Source organism: Solea senegalensis, linkage group LG16, assembly GCF_019176455.1.
Source record: "Solea senegalensis isolate Sse05_10M linkage group LG16, IFAPA_SoseM_1, whole genome shotgun sequence".
Taxonomy (NCBI): domain Eukaryota; kingdom Metazoa; phylum Chordata; class Actinopteri; order Pleuronectiformes; family Soleidae; genus Solea; species Solea senegalensis.
In genome coordinates, this window is record NC_058036.1 from 3,319,442 (window position 1) to 3,331,854 (window position 12,413).

Consider the following 12,413-nt stretch of genomic DNA (forward strand, 5'->3'; position numbering starts at 1 on the left):
TACATTTTTATTTACTGTTTGGATTCTTTGCTGTGCATTTATTGTAAATGTATTTAGCAAGATATGCTTTCCTTGTGAAGAAACAATCATTTTTACATGTTCTGTAATTATTTCTCATATAATCTCTTCTCTTTCTTTTTACATCTGCAGAACAGTGCATAAATATATATGTATCACTGAAACACACACACACACACACACAACCAATCACAAGCATAATAATATTTTACATTAAGAAACAGTAGCGTTTTAAAAAGTAACATTTTATTGAACACTTTGTGGAAGACATGTAAATATTACAGATAGGTCTACTAGTGTTGAAAAAGGATGAAATAAATACAAACAGAACTTGAAATCCCATAGGGATATATAAAAACATAGTTTTTCTTTAAAAGTCTCCATTTAGCAAAAGAAAAAAAAAACATCTTCAGTACTAAGCATAAATACAAACAAGTTTCTAAAATCTATGCCCTAAAGATTACCTGGTTATTATAACTAACATACATACTTAAAATCATCCGAGACATTTTTTCATTGAGTATAAAATAGGCCAATTCCTGGTTAACTGTGTGACCAATATTGTTAACAGTTGGAACTCTGATGCGTTAAAAACAAACCATTCTGCAGCATAACTTCTCAAATCCTGAGTGACAGTTCAAAACAATATATATCGGGCTATGATCCGCTGTAAAGCCACTTTTTTATTTTGACAATGGGCTTCATGTCTTGTAGCTGCTTTAGTAAAAGTTCAGCACCGTCTGAAAATGTTTTATCCATGACAATCTTAACGTTACTCACTGACTTGAGATTTAGGGGATTTCTAAAGTCTACGAGATTCCCACAGCCTCTAAATTCATCGGCCGCTCTACTTCTCGTCGCAGACCTCTGCTTTACAGTTTGATGTCTTTTCGACGGCAGTTCGGAACTAGATTTGTCATTTAATTTACGTTTGGAAGATTGGGTCGACTCGGAGGTTTCCAAGAACTTTAGAAAGGAGTCCTCCAGTCCTAAAGGCTTGAAAGACCCTGACATAATCACATCGTCGTGTTGTTCTTGGGCCGTGGGGGTACCAGGATTTGAGTTCTCTCTTGAACTGTTACCAGTCAAACGGTTCCTAAGCGTCTGCATTCTCTCCGGACAAGCTGGTGTAGGATGCGCAGGTTTTCTCGGTCGGCCTCTTTTCGTGGCCCCTTCAGTCCCCGTGGAAGCTTGAGATTCTGCACTATCATCGTTGGACAGCTTGCTGTCTTCTTGGCTCATCCTATCGAGTTCGTCTGTTTTCTGGTCACCGGCCATTTCCGCGTCCTCGGGGTCCGTCTCCTCGGAGGAACTGGACGCGCCCTCCGATTTGTTTGACTCTTTGAACCTGGAGCGCGAGTACTTTTTGCAGAAGATGAACTGACTCCTCTGGTCTTCAATGTATCTCTCTGTGAGGCCGTGAGTGACGTAGTGCTTAAATATGTGCCTTTCAGCCCGCTCGACCGCATCGCAGCCTATGATCATGCACGGGTACTGCAGAGCGGACTTCTTGGTGCACATCGCTGATGCCTCCTCGTGAGTTTTTAGTGTCGGTTTACCAAAACTAGTCCAATGCTCAATGGACTTCGCTTCTTTCTTTTTAGAGTTTTTCTTTTTCAGTTTTAATTTGTTCTCTACGTTTTCTTTCCCGTTGACCCCTTGGAAGAGCCCCGCTGATTTAGTCCTCCGCCCGTCACTCGCTCTGGGATCGTAGACATAGTCGTGCTTTTTTAAAAGGTGGCGGAGGAGGTTTGACTTTGTGGTATAAATGCGTTCACAGTCGCCATATTCACACTTGTACGTCGGGTCGACCGAGCCGCTCTCGGAGATGGCGATGTCCTTGTGGTAATTTTTAATGTGCTCAATGTACCTCTCAACAGAGGTGAAGGGGAGGGAGCACTCTGACCTGTCACAGTTAAAAGTCCCTAAGTTCATGCTGGCCATCATGGTGGTCGCCTTGTCCCGAGTGAACTTGTGGAGTAAAAGGTAATGCTGCACCAACTTTGTGACTCCCATGAACACCCTTGAACAGTTTTTCACTTGACACCTGACCTCGTTATCTTTGACTATGTTCTCCTGATCGTTGTTCACACTCGTCCTTTCGGCATCGTCTGCATCGTCATCGTCGGCCTCAGCCTCGACCTTAGTGGTCGACAGCGCTGCCTGGTGCATGGCCCTGTAATGGAGAATCAGATTTTGCTGAATGGTGAATGCAGCGGTGCATCCTTCATGAACACAGCGGTACGGTCTATACGGACTGAACGCATTGTCTGTATCGCACATCTTGAGGCTCAGCCTTTTCTGGAATTTCTCCTTCCTTTGCGATTCATCCTTCGACGGTGTGTTTTTGGAGCTGCCTGGTTTCTCCGGGGAGGACGAAGCGGATGCAGAGGAATTGCTCGACGCTGCATCCGATTTTCCTCGCTGCTCCTTGGCTTTGCCAATTGGACTGAGTTTCTCTTTTAAGTTAGATTTATGCCTCACATCTGGACTCCTGTTTACAACAGCCGCTCTCGGCTGCTCTGGGGTTCCTTCAGGGACAGGTGTCGCCTCACCAAACGACCCGTCGCTGAAGTAGTGTTGCGGTGAAGGCAGTCTCGTAACTGTTGATGACTCGGGTGTGAAGCCCTCTTTTACTGCATCTCCCGGCGTGGTGATTCGATGAACTTCTGGATTGCTTTTGTTTTCTGTCTGAGGTGCGATTGCAATGTCAAGTGGTTCTTGTTTTATAGCAAGCATTATAGGTACAGGCTGCGATGTGCGGCTGGTATTGGCATCGGTGGGCGTTGGGCCATTAAATGCATCATCTTTATTAAGTTTAAACGCACGCCTGTTGCGAGCGCTGATCTTTAGCTTCTGGATTTCTGCCTTTGACAGGCGGTGGACTTTTTCATAGTGAATTTTCAACCCTGTGGTTCTGGTGAATGTTTTGGGACACACCTGACAAGGGTACGGCGACAGTTTGCACGGTGTCCTTTTCAGTTCCTCGATCATTTCGTGAGTGAAGTCGTGCATTTTGGTTAAGTGTTTGAATAGCGCCTCCTTTGTCATGAACGAGCACTCGCACTCCTCCTGCTCACATTTAAAGGGCTTAGCTACCTTTTCAGGGAGCCTGTCATCACTTTTACTCTGGACTTTGCTTTTTGTAACCGTGTCGCGGTGACTGACGTTTTGCTCTAAGGAGAGCGCATTCCGCATCTTCTCCTGAGCGGCCTCGATCAAATCCATCCTTTGAAAGGCATGTGAAATTTCCATCAGGTGATCCTCTTGGTGAGTTACGCCAAGGCCTGGATTGGCCAACTCCACGGCCTTTTCTTGCTGGTTTTCAGGGGGAGCCGTGAAGGAGTTAGAATAGTCCATTATATTTGTACTGTGGGGCTCCTGTTTCAGCACCACGGGTGAAGTCAAAGACGTGAAGCTAGAAGACTCCTGTGAGAAATCACCATTTGGCATGTTATATACTGCTCCGTTAGTGTCCGGGACATGCGGGTCATTGAGGAAATCAAGAAACGATGTGGGCAGATCCGCCGTCAGGTCTATTTCGTCTAAAGGTTTGCACTGTGAGCGTTTAGATAAATGACCACCAAGCGATTTGGTGCTAGTGAACTCTCTGAAGCATCTCCTGCAAATGACTTTGCCATCCTTAATGATGGCTGGCCATTTGGCTCGCTTGCTCAACTTGTTGCGTTTGCCTTTCGGCGCGTCCGAGTCGCCGCCCTTGTCATCTGGCGTGTGAGCTTCGGATTCGGCATCGGGACAGTCCTCGTCGCAAGGGAAATCTGTCTGCGTGACACTTTGTGGACTGAGCATACCGTCCACAGAGTTGTCCATCTGGTCGTAACAAGGAGAGGACATACTCTCCGTTTTAATGACTCTAGGAGTGATTTTTAAGTCACCCTGAACCTCTGGGCTTAGACATTTCATGGGAATATTAACAGGTGAGCCTTGAGTAAGACAAGAGTTCTCACTATGAGCATATGTAGTGTGGAAACTTCCTTCCGTGAGGCTATCAACTGTTGATATATCATCTCTATTATCCAGCTGTCCACTTACACTTGCACTGTGTTTTCTCACATCTATGTCTCCACTAGTATCAGGGTGCAAAAGTCCATACTGATGCCCGCCGTTGTGCATTTGGCCTCCATTATCAAGCATAAGAGAACTAGACACATACTGCGACATTAAACTGGAGTCTGAAGGAGCCTGTGACATATTGGGGCCAATTGTAGCTGCCATTGAATGATCTCTATCGTGTGGAATAGGTGCCGTGGTTTGGTAAGGGTCTACCTGCCACTGTGTGTAGCTGCGGGAGGAGTAGTCGTTCATGTTAAAAGTGTCCGGATAGCAGTTATTCATGGGAGGTGAGGACCACGGCTGGGTCATATCCGACTGCATCATTCCACTGGGACTCTGCTGGTTTCCCCACGCCGGGTACAGTGTGGGATTCACCATTGGAGTGATGGGCACAGGCTCCATTGATCCAGGATAACACTGAGCAGGTGAGCTGGAACATCCCACTGGGTAATCCATCTGCTGCTGCATCCTGGGTTTGTTGCATAGTACTCCTGGCCGATTAGCCGACCTGTTGCCCATGTTTGGTGACTGGCTTGGTGAAGTCGGTCCCCCCGGCTTCTTTTTTGCCGTAATTTTGGCCACTTTGTTGTATTTCTTTGCCAACTTCCAGTCTTCAAATATTTCCGGGTGCTGCTTCTTCACATGCCTGGAAAGACTTTTGTTTGTACTGTATGCCCTTGTGCAGTCTTTATATGGACAGCAATGCAGGTCAACGTCACTGACGGCAGCAACAGCGACAGCTGGCGCGTGCACCGAGCAAGGAATCTCTGTCTTGATTTGACTCGGAGACATGATCTGCAGTATCTCTTTCGGATCTTCGTGAGCGTGTACAGTATTATTCCCTGCTCCGGGCTGATGTGTCACAGGGTTTGCTGAACTAGGTGCAGGATTTTCAGAGGGAATCTCATCTGGCCCAGCTACAGTTTGCTGCACCTGTGGAGCGTCCCCTGGTGGTTTCCCATCAGCTGGTTCTGCACAGGGGTTTGTCAATGGAGTGTAGCATTTCTCTGGTTCTGTCATTTCAGTACCTAACGCTTGATTCAGCATGCTTTCAACGGAGTGTTTCACTCTCACGGGACCTGGCTCGTTACTGACCTCTGGTGACCTGCACGGTGACGAGTTAGCATTTGATGCTTCCTTTGCCTCTGTGCTAATCTTTTCGTGGCAGGCAACAGCAGAGCACGTGTCGTCCTTGCTCGGGGTGCTTTCGGGGGGCGGCGCGGCGTTTGGAGTGACGGGGGGGTTTTGATTCACCGTGGGCAAATTGTTTACGGCGTTATTTGTAGAATGGTTCCCTTGGTGAGACAGGAAATGAGACTGCGAGTAGAATATTTTACCGCAGTTTTCCACTTGACAGGTGTAGGTGAGGTAGTGCTGAGCCTCGTGATCGTACAACAAGTAGGCCTCGCTGAAAACTTGGCCACAGTTCGGAAACATGCATTGAGCTTTAAATTCTGGGTGTGTTTTTCTGTGCATGAGGAGCTCAGAATTGGAGTTAAAGTTGGCCTTACAATCCAACTGTATGCAGATGTACGGTTTGGTACCACAATGCATCTGCAAGTGATCGTTAAGATGCCTGACGTTGACAAACTGTCGCCGGCAATACTGGCACACCACTTTCTGCTTTTGTATCTCTAAGAATCTCATGGCCTCGTCATCGTCCTTGTGAGATCGGACGTGAGCCATGAGGTTACGGAAAAACTTGAAAGCCTTGGAACAATTCTTAACAGGACAGAAGCAGTCTTGACTTATCTGTGGGTCGGACGTAGTTTGTTCTATCTTAACGGGAGACGCCAACTGGTCCCCAGCTTGAGGTTCAACTTTAACGGCGCTAATGTGTGTCTTGACAGCCACCTTTGAATTTTTTGCTGGACTTTTAGGGGACTGAGGTGGTTTGGGTGCTTTTCTGGCAGCTTTCATTGCAGCTAGTCTCTCTTTGCAGGACTGCTTTACATGTGATGCTACATGTGGCTCTAAAACCTCCCGGCTTTCAAAACTGTCAGCACAAATTGGACAAAGGTACATTCCGTCTTTGAAATGCTTCTGAGCGTGGCGAACGATTCTGTGGCCCAGGAACTCCTTATCACACAAAACACAATACTGCATGTAGGCTCGCCAGTTTCGGAACCGCGCCGAAACGAATCCCTGTTCCCGAAGTTTTTTAGCTTCTCTGTTTTTCTCTTTTTCATCTGAGATTTCATTGAGTTCGTTTGTAGTGGTCAACAGAAAATCCTCAAGTTCTCCATATTCGGGAAGTTTGCTAACTGCACTTTCCACCTCTTGTTCATCCGTGTCATTGAGCGTGTCAATGGACGACACGATAGACGCCTCGTCGCCCATCAGTGCCAAGCAGTTGCGTTTCAATGTTTTCCAGTCCCAGAACTCTGGGTCAAAAGGCCACTGTGTCTTCAAGGCCAGCAGTAACTCGCAGCGTAAGGAATTTGGTACTCGTAGACTCCCGTCCTCCTCGGGTTTTTGGTCAGGTTCGTTGTACAGCGACTCCACGGCATAATACGAGTCGACGGTGGGCTGCAGGAGGAACTCTGTCAGCTGGCATGCGCGCTTCACCTCTAGATCAGTTGGCAAGAGGCAGGAAATTGTCTTGCAGATGGTCGATTTACTGTCCTTATGGTCACTGGAGGTCATTTTCAGTGCTTGGATGCACATCTCCACACACACCGGAAGCCCAACTTCTCCAACCTGGGGAAGATTTAATAAAAAGAGAGGAGAATGTAATTGATTTTAAGGACTTGTTAATAAATGTAAAGTAACAGTAAAGCAGTGATGTGTACGGCCGCTTTCTCACCTCGTTCTGGATTACTTTAATGAGAAACAGAATGTGGCAGACACTTCGGCAGAGAAGAGCCATCTCTTTGCTGTGCCCAAGGAAAGTCTCAGCGGATGACTCTAAACGCATGAGTAGTTTACTCCAGAACAGTGTGAGTTCCCTGGGAAACATCATAGATTTTGCTGATTAATTTATGAGTAATCAAAAAAGTCGGCGATCAACCCGACTGCTGCAGCTCAATTTGAAACGAAAACATACACGTATTCAGGTTGCAGCACAAATCTAAACTTGTACTTGTGCACTCTTCTCTCTTCACAAGCCTGTTGCTGATGCTCAGTGACTGAATCTCCCCTAGAGTATTAAACTACTGAGCAACATTGAAATATCAATGAGTGAGATCTTTGTGCACATATTTATTACAGAGAATTCTCTCTTTTTTGGAATAAAGTCAACTGCACAACTCGTTTGCTACAACCAAGAGTAAAAATGTGTCGTTTTTAAGGCTTCAAAAGAAATATATATCTGAAACTCACCAGGCACAGTAAACATCTCCTTGAAGAAGCTGTCGCTTGAGAAAAGCAGAGCACAGACAGAGCGCTCCCTTCTCGTCTCCCTCCGACTCCAAGTTACAGATCATTTCGAGAGCATCTTTACAGTCTATCGAGGCAATCTGTTGTGAAGAAAAGTTCACATTAAACTCAAGAATTGACGCATTTAACAATAATGTTGAACAAATAATAAAAACAATTACCAGCATTGGTGAAATAGATATATTTGTTTATGGAATTTAATTCAAAACTACCCTTAAAAAATTAGTCATGCTCTACGGTTTAATGAGTGTCATTCCTTCACCTCTTCCATTAGCTGCTCTTGTTTTTTTGCCATGCAGATGCAGAGCAAGTAGGTTTGTTTGAAGTTCCCTTTTCCTTCATATCCCGGATACTCTGAGCACATCTTTGCGAGCACAGCGGCCTTCTCGACGCTGTCCACTTTGATCAGGTGCTTCACTCGCATGTTGAGAAGCGCGGGGCCTTCCAATTCAAGATACTCGTGAACTAAGAAAAAGAAGACAAGGTGTCAGGAACTCACCGAGAGGCAGCTCAGACGACAATGACATACACACGAAACAATTACAACAGCTTAAAGAACATACTTTGCTCAATTTGAGGGATTTGATTAGACAGGATGCAACTTAGTGTGGTGTTGGACCAGACGCCATCCTGCTGTGCCAGAACCGCGAGCAGGCAAAGCTGTGTGCTCCCACTTTCTTGCAAAAGGCTGTGTGCCAACTGCAACAGAAGAAAGAATAAATGTGTAGTAACAAAATCAGTGAGTCACACAGACAACTACAACTCCACCAATGACTCTTTTTTTATGACTTCGACGCTGAGATAACCCAAAATCCTCTCATAAGTCACCAAACCAAGCAATTTTGTCATCGCTTATAACTGCAGAAATAAGTTACAGGAGCGGCACACGGGATACTGACCTTCATGGAGGACTGAAACTCCTCCCATAAGGCACCAGGGACATTGTGGGGCAGTAAGAGCAGCAGCTCCGCACAGCTCCTGTGAAAAGCAACACAGTCGTTTGTCACGGGCTGGATATGGGTCAAGGATGTGCACCGGCTTCACAGATCGAGGTTAACCATACGAGAATAAGTGTGAACCAAATGCAGCACCGTGACGTCAGCTTTGACATTTTGGGAAAACAGAATTGAAAAGGGGAAGAGGGAGTGGAAATACATGGATCTAGCATGACGTCTGTCTGTGTTGCTGTTATCATGTTATTACCAACTCATGATTAATAACGATTATCAGGAAGACAGAAATGAGTGAATTATGATTTACAGCCTTTAAACTAATGACTGGCCGTTTGTCTTCTTTAATTCTACTTGCCTGCTCTGACTTCACGTCCACTCCCAGTGAGGCAGACTACATCTCTATTCTGTACGACAGCTTCATGGTCTTGGCCGTAAAAACAGCAAAACGGTTGTTGAGAAGTGTTTGCAAATTGTTTAAAATGCCCACATTTACTGTGTGCATATTAACTTCAATGTTTCAAGAGATTATACTCAGTTTTTAGGAAGTCTGCTCAAAGACACGACGACAAGAGTAGAACTGCAAAATCAACTATGTTATGTGCTCTTTGTTATTTTGTGCCACTTTAAATAATAAAGCCGAAGCTACATCTACCGCCATTAAACCTGGCCAGTACATTTATGTAAGGAAATTATAGCCCGTACAATAGAAATGCTCACGAGAGGAGAGCATTTCTGGCAGCATTCAAGAGTTTCCACTCACAGTGCTAACTTTTCAAGTAGGAGTGGGACGTTTTCACATTCGGAGGAGAGACAGGAGGCAGCCTTAGCGAAGCTGAGGATGGCCACAGTGTAGACCTCCAGCAAAGGCAGAGGATCTTCGTCAGTTTTCCAACGGCCAGCATGTTCCACGAGGACCTGGAGAGAAAAGAAAGTTAAGATGTATGTAAAAAAAATATCTTTGCTTGTAAAAAAAACAAAGAATTTTTAGACATTGTTTCGCCCTCCGAGTAAATGTGATTACTAATTTGAAACCCTGGTTCGCAAAGAATGTACACCCGAGTATTTGCATACAAACTTGCTGCACTTTGTCATTTTTGGCTCCGACAGTAAAAGGACATTTTTCTGGCTTCAAGTGTTTGCCAACGGACGGGTGCCAAAAAAAACAAAAAAACGTGTCAGGCAAGAAAAGAGGATCCAACGTTCACATTATTACGACCATGCCACCAATGCAAATTCATTCAAACAACTTTATTACCAAGAAAAACATCATGCTGTCATAAACTACCAAAAAAAATAAAGGTTTAACCATTTATATTCTGAAAGTTGTCTGCTGATTCCATCTATTACTATTTCATATATCATCATTATTCAAAATATACATCCGCGCAGATTCGACCATAAATGTTTAAGTTAAGCAATTTTGTTTTAATGTAACCGTTATATTATTACTGTGTGATATTTGTGCAGATGTGTGAGAAACAAAGATGCTCTCTTCCGTCCGTAAGACGTGTACAGATCAAGACGATAACTAAAACTGCAGGATGAGCTCAGCCTGAATACACAGCATGCAAAAACAACAAAAGAGACAAAGTTATGCGTCTTTTTCAAACAAGAAAAATCATCCTCGGGGGGCCTAAACCAGGGGTCTGCAACCTGTGGCTCTTCAGCGCCTCAGCAGCGGCTCCCTGTAGCTTTCGGGAAAAAAACCACTATGTTTATTTTTATTTTATTTTCATGAACACTAAACATGAACTACATAAAATCCCCAAAGCCTTACATTTTATTTTATCAATTCTCCAAAAGAATCAACATAGTTCTGTGTTTTATTTCGAGGTAGGCCAACACATGCCAGTGTTTTTCCATCACTTCATGAGTTTGGTGTTTCTCCTTTGTTAACAGGTAAAAACAACAGTTTTCTTTTTGTAGTTGTTCAATTTCATATATGCAACAAACTATTTTTTATTTGTTTACGTATAGTATATCTATAAAAAAAACTTAAATAGGTTTTGCGGGTCCGGATTACATTTATTTGGGTGGAGAGGGGACAAAAATGTCTCTTGTAAACCTTCTGTGACCACCTTGTACTTACCGTAACTCCTAAAATGTTTGTGATTTTGAGAAAATTCTAAATTGTTGTGCAAAATGACCCTGGTAATGACCCGTTTATCTGAAATCAGGTGCGTTGGAGCAGAGAAACGTCTAAAACATCCAGGATTCGGGAACCCTGCTCTGGGAAGTACCACACAAAATAAAAACGCCTGGACACGAACTCCGGAAACAGGCAGAAGCTCAAATTGTAAATGTTAAATTGTTTGTTTATGTCATTTTAGAGGTCCTACTTTGTAATAAACGTGTAAAAGCCAAATCTGTTTGTTTGTCTTTTATTCCTTTTAACTGTTATTGCACAGTCAAAACACACCATTCATATTGAGTAACCGCCAGATATTGAAAGCCACTCATTGAACATTCTTTGACAATTATATAGCCATAAAATCTAAATAAATCCAGGTTATAATTACGGTAATAAGAGGGTTAATACTAAAGGTTGCATTAAAATTCATCTTCTTTTATTTTTTTACTTTAAAAACAGTTTATTGTTCTCTTTTCACACAAATCTCCATCATGGCATCGAAGCGCAGAAACTGCAACTTTTTGCTGCTGCTGCTGCTGCTGAAACCTTCTCCCCTCTCTGATAACTTTATGTCTGAGTGAATTCCACACGGAGGCACAAACAGAGCCGTTATCATCTCGTAGGTGAATGGAGACCAAAAGCCTGAGATTTAGGTGGTCGGGGCAAATTAATGAGGATGGATGCGTAATGGAGTCAGTGACCAGCGTTGCCTCACTTTCCCTTTTAAATCACTGCCTGCCTCAGCAGCCTCAGCTGCGGGCTCGTCGCTCACTCGCTCGCCCGCTGCTACTCCAGACATTAGAATTTCACATCTTTTTTCCCCCCTCATTTCTGACGCTAACGTGTATGTGACTGTAATGCAATGAAACACCTTCCCTCGTGTAGTGGATTAATTGGTGCAAAAGGCCCGGGCTAGCACCTTGGCAAAAAAAAGCCATTGATCCATCGGTACAATAAAACAAGCTTCAACCAAAGTCACCCGTATTTACACCAAAACTAAAACTTCCACCAAATCGCACATGTGGCGTTATAGCGCTGCTATTACAGTCACTGCGGCGTGTAATTCAGTGCATATATCAATGCAATCGTCCGGCAAAAATCTCGCTAATGTAGCTATCCTTTTTTTTTTTTGCACAGCATGACCACTGCACAGGACAGGGGGACCCTGCATACCAGCTAGCAACATTCATTTGCTGTTAGCTTATTTGGCCTGGAAAATACGAGTAATGTGTGCACACTGCGCGCACAGCGGTGCGACTCCGCGCCACACGGATACTTTAGACTTATATAAGAACGTGCAGCAGGCAAACATCACTTCGCGAGCATGTGAAAACCAAACGCAGTGAGGTTTTTTTTTTCCCTCCTCTCTCCCCCCATCTTGAAATGCCAGGGCAGCTAGCTCGGCAGCTAGCTGCCGTAGCTACATTGTTGTAGCAAACGTAGACGCGCATCCTCGGCCAGGAAGCCAGAGGGGCTGCAGCCTGCCCGGGGATGAGCAGCACGAGAGCGGCCTAACCTGGCAAAACTCCTGGCAGAAATGCAGCGAGGCTTCCAGTGCGGACTGCGAGCTCCCCTTCAAAGCGGCGGTCAGCGCCTGGAAGCGCTCCCGTAGCTCCACGATGGCTTTCGGTGTGTCATATTCCTTTTCTGTCTCCCCCTCCGCCATCTTCACAACAATCACGACCGCGGACGCACAGATGTTACGCTGCCAGACTGGCACACGCACGCGCACGCAGTGGTGGGGAGGGGGGAGGAAGAGGGGAGGGGATGAGTGGTTCACGGGGTGCAACACACATTCACCCCGATGTCAACAAAGCATTCACAGCCTCCCGCCACACCAGCAAATCTGAGGGATTTTT

At 45.0% G+C, this 12,413-nt stretch overlaps 1 protein-coding gene across 1 annotated transcript; it reads right to left on the reverse strand.

Annotated features, from left to right (window-relative positions):
* Positions 1-244: 244 nt before the first annotated feature.
* znf292a (zinc finger protein 292a) lies at positions 245-12,251 on the reverse strand. Its single transcript, XM_044047476.1, has 8 exons — positions 12,071-12,251; positions 9,184-9,338; positions 8,370-8,448; positions 8,034-8,169; positions 7,733-7,935; positions 7,414-7,550; positions 6,899-7,040; positions 245-6,792 (listed from the first exon to the last, which is right to left on the reverse strand). The coding sequence occupies exons 1-8, from the start codon at positions 12,218-12,220 to the stop codon at positions 676-678; spliced, it is 7,119 nt and encodes a 2,372-aa protein (XP_043903411.1). The 5' UTR covers positions 12,221-12,251; the 3' UTR covers positions 245-675.
* Between the last annotated feature and the right edge of the window lie 162 nt (positions 12,252-12,413).